We start from the raw sequence: 5,375 nt of genomic DNA, 5'->3' as shown, positions 1-5,375 counted from the left end.
GCAATTTCAAATTTGGGTTCTGATTTTCACTTTGACCGTCGAAGTGCACTATATAGTTTTTTTAATCAATCGAAATATATTTAGCTTTAAATTAAAATAAATTTAGACGAAGAATTAAACTTTTAACTCCTTGCCATTATTATTGAAAATTTTAAATACTAAATAGAGTTGATGATACAACTAAAAGCTACATTTAAGCATAATTTTTAAGAAAAAAAATATTTAGTATACTATCAATATTGTTTTTAGACCCTAGAAATAAAATCAATGATTGATAAATATTTTATAAGGCATAGTAAAATATATAAAAAAAATATTAAATAAAAGAGACAGATGACAAATTTTTAAAACTGTTTGTAGAAATTCAAAAAATAAATGAAAATATTGAAAAAAAAATCATAATTTAATGATAGAATAATGATTTAGTCGTGTTGGATTGAAATTAGGATAGAAAAGATTGGAAGGGTAATTAGAAGGATGGGTGATATCATAATAATAAAATTGAATCAAAACCATGATTTTATGAGTCTCAATCTCACCTAATATAGTTTCTAGACAACTAGTTCTAGTAGTAGTAGTTAAACTGATTTTATATTATAATAATAAAAGTTCTGTTTTAATTTAATTTAATTTATGAGATTAAGATTAGTTTCACATCAAAGTCAACATTCGAACCTCCACATCGGCCCATGTTCTCTCTACCAACTTCTCCACTTGTTCTTCATCTATTATTTTCTTCACTATTATATTTCCCTTTCAAGTCTACATTTTTATACCATTTTTTATTTTTTTCATTTTTGGATGATAAAGATATCGTCACAATTATATATATGTGTGTGTTTTTATTGAAAAAATATGTGATTTTTAAAAAATCAAATTTAATTTAAATTATTGGAAGAATAAATTTCTTAGATTATCAAAATTAACATATATATGCATTTTCATGTTCATTTAATGATTTATTTTCGGGGTTTATGACTATCTCTTTCAATAATGTTGTCTTCAATGTTCGAATCTTGTTCTCCCCTTGAAAGTTCAAAATGTCTTTGCAAGTATTAAATTTTGGAGAAGTGTTTGTTACATACTTATAACAACATTTGAGACACTTATAATAACATTTGAACTTTAGATAAATTTTAAATTGTTGAAATTATTAAATTAAAAAATTATAGTATATTAATAATATTAATTGATGTGTCACGAAACCAACCAAAAATTTTATTAAAGCAAATGCATCTATCAATTAATAGTATAGCTACGGTGAGCAAATATATCGTTCTCACGAGGACTACAAGTACTAGTAATTACCGTCATATATTATTTAACTGAATAATTCGATTGATTGATTAAAAACTAAAAATAACTAATTTAATTAACTACGAACGCGACAAAGAACAAAACACGAAAATAATCGATTAACAACCAATAAGCAAAACAATACCCAAGAAAGAATTCACATAGATTTTCTCTGTCATTATCAATCTAATTACACAATTTCTTTATTTAGCACATTAATCTGTAGAAATTCCTAAATTATGCTAATATCTCTTTCGAGCATAAGAGCAATTAACTCTAAGTTGATTAATTGAAATTTCTTTCTAATTAAAACTCATATTATTGCATTCATTCATGCTATGGATTCTCCTATTAGATTTGACTCTAATCTGGTAGATTTATGTTGTTTTATTTCTAGAATTGCATGCAACTCCACTCAATTAAGTAAGACCTACTCTTAAACAGGAGCTATTCAACCACCAATTTAAGCACAACGGACATAAATCAATAATCTAGAAATATTAAACATAGAATTAAGCACATATAATTGAGAAAAAGAAACTAAGCATTTATTACGTAAAATAAAAATCAAACGACAGAATCCATCATAGGATTCATCTCATTAGGTATTTAGAAAATTAATTCATGGTTGAAAATAAAAACATCCAAGAGACATTATAACGAAAAAAAAAATAAAGAAACTCATGATAACTTCCTAAGAAATCAACTAGAAATTTTCAATCTTGACGGAAATATGCTTCCAAGTTGGCTTCAATGATATTTTTCGAGTTGTTTTCTTGAATATTCTCTAATGACTCACTCCTATCTTCTTATTTTTGTCATATATACATATTAGAATGCTCGAAAAATAGACATGGCCTCCCACACGCTTGTGTGAGTCACACGGTCGTGTGGTTTGGCCGTGTGGAATGATTCATCCTATGTGGCTCCTGCAACTTGCTCCTATGCTCTAGTTTTCGCTCCTTTTACTCTCAAGTGTTCTATTAAGCATTAAAACATAAATTTAAAGGATTAGGAGTATAAAATTTACAATTAACATCGAATAATCACCCAAAAACGTGTTAAGAATGAGGTTAAAACATGCTACTTTTAACATTTATCATTAATCAGTGAGATTTAGATCATATCTTTAATAAAATTTATAAATATAATTTTATTTATTAGAGATTATTTTTATAATATAAATTTTAAATATTTTTTAAAATAATATCTTAATTAAAATTTATTATTATTTTTATTTCACTTAAAAATATAACTAATTTCGGTAACATTTTAGATAAGAAACTGATAAAATAGTTAGTTACTTTTATAGATAAATATTTTTATAAAAAGTAAAAGAAAAGTAAAAATAAAACATAAAATATCGATTCCACAACATATTCCGCTATTATAATTAAATGTTGATATAAAAGTTGATTATTATAGAGAGGGGTGAGTCTTAACTCAATTGGCATCGATATTATTGTCAGAGCAGGAGGACGTGAGTCTAGTGCACTCAAGCACATTATTCTCCCATATAAGAGTTAGGGAAGAGTTATGAATAGTTATAAGCATTGTATTAAAAAAAAATATGAATTTACCTAAATTGAGTAAAATAAGATTAATGGTTCCATCAAAAGAGCTGCTTGATACCTAAATTTTGTCAAACGTTGGAACATTTAATAAATATTGAAATGCAAACATTGAACCTGCAAACTAATAAAAGTTTGTTTGCAGTAGTACTCTCTATTTTAAGTGTTGATGATCATGTGGAATCATTTTCAAGGGAATTTAGTCGTTAATTTGTGAGCCAATTCCATTAGGTAAGTTAGGCAACCTCCAAAAATGCCAATAAATTCGATTGATCCTATAATGGTGAAATGAAATTTGAAAGGTGGAACTTGGGAAGGGGTATAGCTGTCGAAAAGTTTGGGATTAATTTGATTCTAAGAATAACATATGTATAAACACAAACAGATTTTATGTATAACATAATATATATATTTTATCGTAATTAGGTTAATTAAATTTTTGTATCGTGAATATTTTTTTTGAAAAGATAAACGATTGATATATGGAAAGGATAAATCAAGTAATTAATAGCATGGATGGTTGGGGGCTGATGGCGAAGATGATTAATGAATGGTTAGTTGAAAGATGGTACTACGGACAGTTAGTTTCTTAAGAGCTTTTATTAGAGGGGAAGGGATAGCCTACCCACCACTTTCTTCATCTTTTCTTCTTTAACTTCTCCTCCTCTCGTGGCTTATCCACTGCTAAATCAATATCAACCCCTTTCTCAGAACCACTCTGAACCATTTGTCCCCCATTAAAACTTCTTGAAAAAATGTGTTTTAAACTCTTAATAATGATGTTCAATTATTTTTAAAAAATTTTCAAAGTGTTGTTTCTTTTATATAATTTTTTTTTAAATGAGGGTTATCATTTCTGAAATAACAACAAAAACACAAAGTTAAGGCAGAGGAATAACCCTTTTGAAGATCTGATCAATTATCATGGGTCTGACAAACCTCAACTTTTTTTCTTGGAAAAGAGAGGTAAAAACAAAATTGTAAAAGGTTTAAAAAGATAAAGAAAAGAAAGAATAATCCAAATAAATGAAAAAACATTTGTTGAATAATGATCACCTGTATCATTACTCTCTATATATGTATATAATCATACAAATTAGAGGTGATCAAACAGAAAATTAAAGGGGTTTTTTTAAAACTAAATAACAATCTCTTGGTCAATTAATTCTCTCCATTTCTGCTTAAGCTACATGGTTAAAAAAAGAAGGAAAAAAAAATTCCACATTTCCCTCTGAAACAATCATTTCATTTCCAAACTTCTGTAATCCAAGAAACCAGTTTTCAAGCCTAAGAAATCATAGGCAGTATTGGTGTTGTTGCCACTGCTGCTGGCAGCAGTATCGATGCTGCAAATGCATTGTTTGCTGTTTTTAACTCCCAAACTGCAAAATAAACAGAGGGTTTTCCCTCCAGTTTTGAATGGATCTGCGTGCTGCTGGGTTTGATGGTAAGGAGGTGGGCTGATTCTTAGGTCCAAACTTAAGTCTGGACACCTTTCTTCAACTGCTGGGATTTTCTTCTCATCTGTCTCCACAAAACCATTGGGGTTATTCATCTTGTCATTTTCTTGTTTAACACCATTGAAGGATATTGTGGATGACACATCCTGATGAACACCTGCCTCACTCAGTGGCCTGTGAGTCGCTGGATCGATTCCTCTGTTCAATAGCTTCCTCCTTATGTGTGTGTTCCAGTAATTCTTTATCTCATTATCCGTTCTTCCTGGTAATCTCCCGGCTATAAGAGACCACCTGTAAATCAATTTAAAAACCAATAAGGATTTGAAATTTTGCAAAAAAAAAAAAGAAAAAAGAAAAGTAACGCAAAGTTGAACATAATACTTACTTGTTGCCGAGAAGGCTATGGAGCTTGATAATGAGTTCATCTTCTTCCTCAGTGAAGTTGCCACGTTTGAGGTCAGGTCTTAAGTAGTTGATCCAACGAAGCCTGCAACTTTTGCCACAACGGAGAAGGCCAGCAGCCTTAGGGAGAGAACGCCAGCAACCTTCACCGTGGGCTCGGATGTAAGCGATGAGGCGATCATCTTCTTCTTTGGTCCATGCACCTTTGTTTGTATGAGCTTTCTCACAGCAAGGAGACCTTCCCATTTTGGGATTTAGAAAATAGAAGCAGCAGTAGGGAAACGGAAACGAAGAAGGGTGGAGTTTGGTGTGGGTGGGAAGAACATTGAAGCCGGCCCTTTATGAGAGCTTTAGATGCAGTTTTATAGCCTTTTGACTCTTACTCTCACTTACCCACACAACAGGAGAGAGAGAGAGAGAGAGAGAGAGAGATGTGACCCTAATTTTCTTCTAGATGTGAGTTGGTGAGACAGGTTTGGGGGAGTGGCCGGTGGTGGGCTCTCTCTCCCCCTTTTTTCTAATATATTAATACACAATGAAAAATTTTAATGTTATAATTTATAAGTGAAATTGACACATTTTCTATTTATTTTTAAATATAAAATAAATAAAATCGCGAGCGCCCCAATAATCATTCTATGTTAAT

General features: G+C 30.2%; 1 protein-coding gene across 1 annotated transcript; it reads right to left on the bottom strand.

The window, feature by feature from the left end:
• Window positions 1-4,107: 4,107 nt before the first annotated feature.
• On the bottom strand, window positions 4,108-4,975 carry LOC107932573 (myb-related protein 308-like). Its single transcript, NM_001327349.1, is given in 2 exon segments — window positions 4,108-4,618; window positions 4,713-4,975. Coding segments are annotated over 2 exon segments (774 nt in total).
• Window positions 4,976-5,375: the final 400 nt, after the last annotated feature.

This window comes from Gossypium hirsutum, chromosome A12 (assembly GCF_007990345.1).
Source record: "Gossypium hirsutum isolate 1008001.06 chromosome A12, Gossypium_hirsutum_v2.1, whole genome shotgun sequence".
NCBI lineage: Eukaryota > Viridiplantae > Streptophyta > Magnoliopsida > Malvales > Malvaceae > Gossypium > Gossypium hirsutum.
This window is presented reverse-complemented; position numbering and strand designations above follow the sequence as displayed.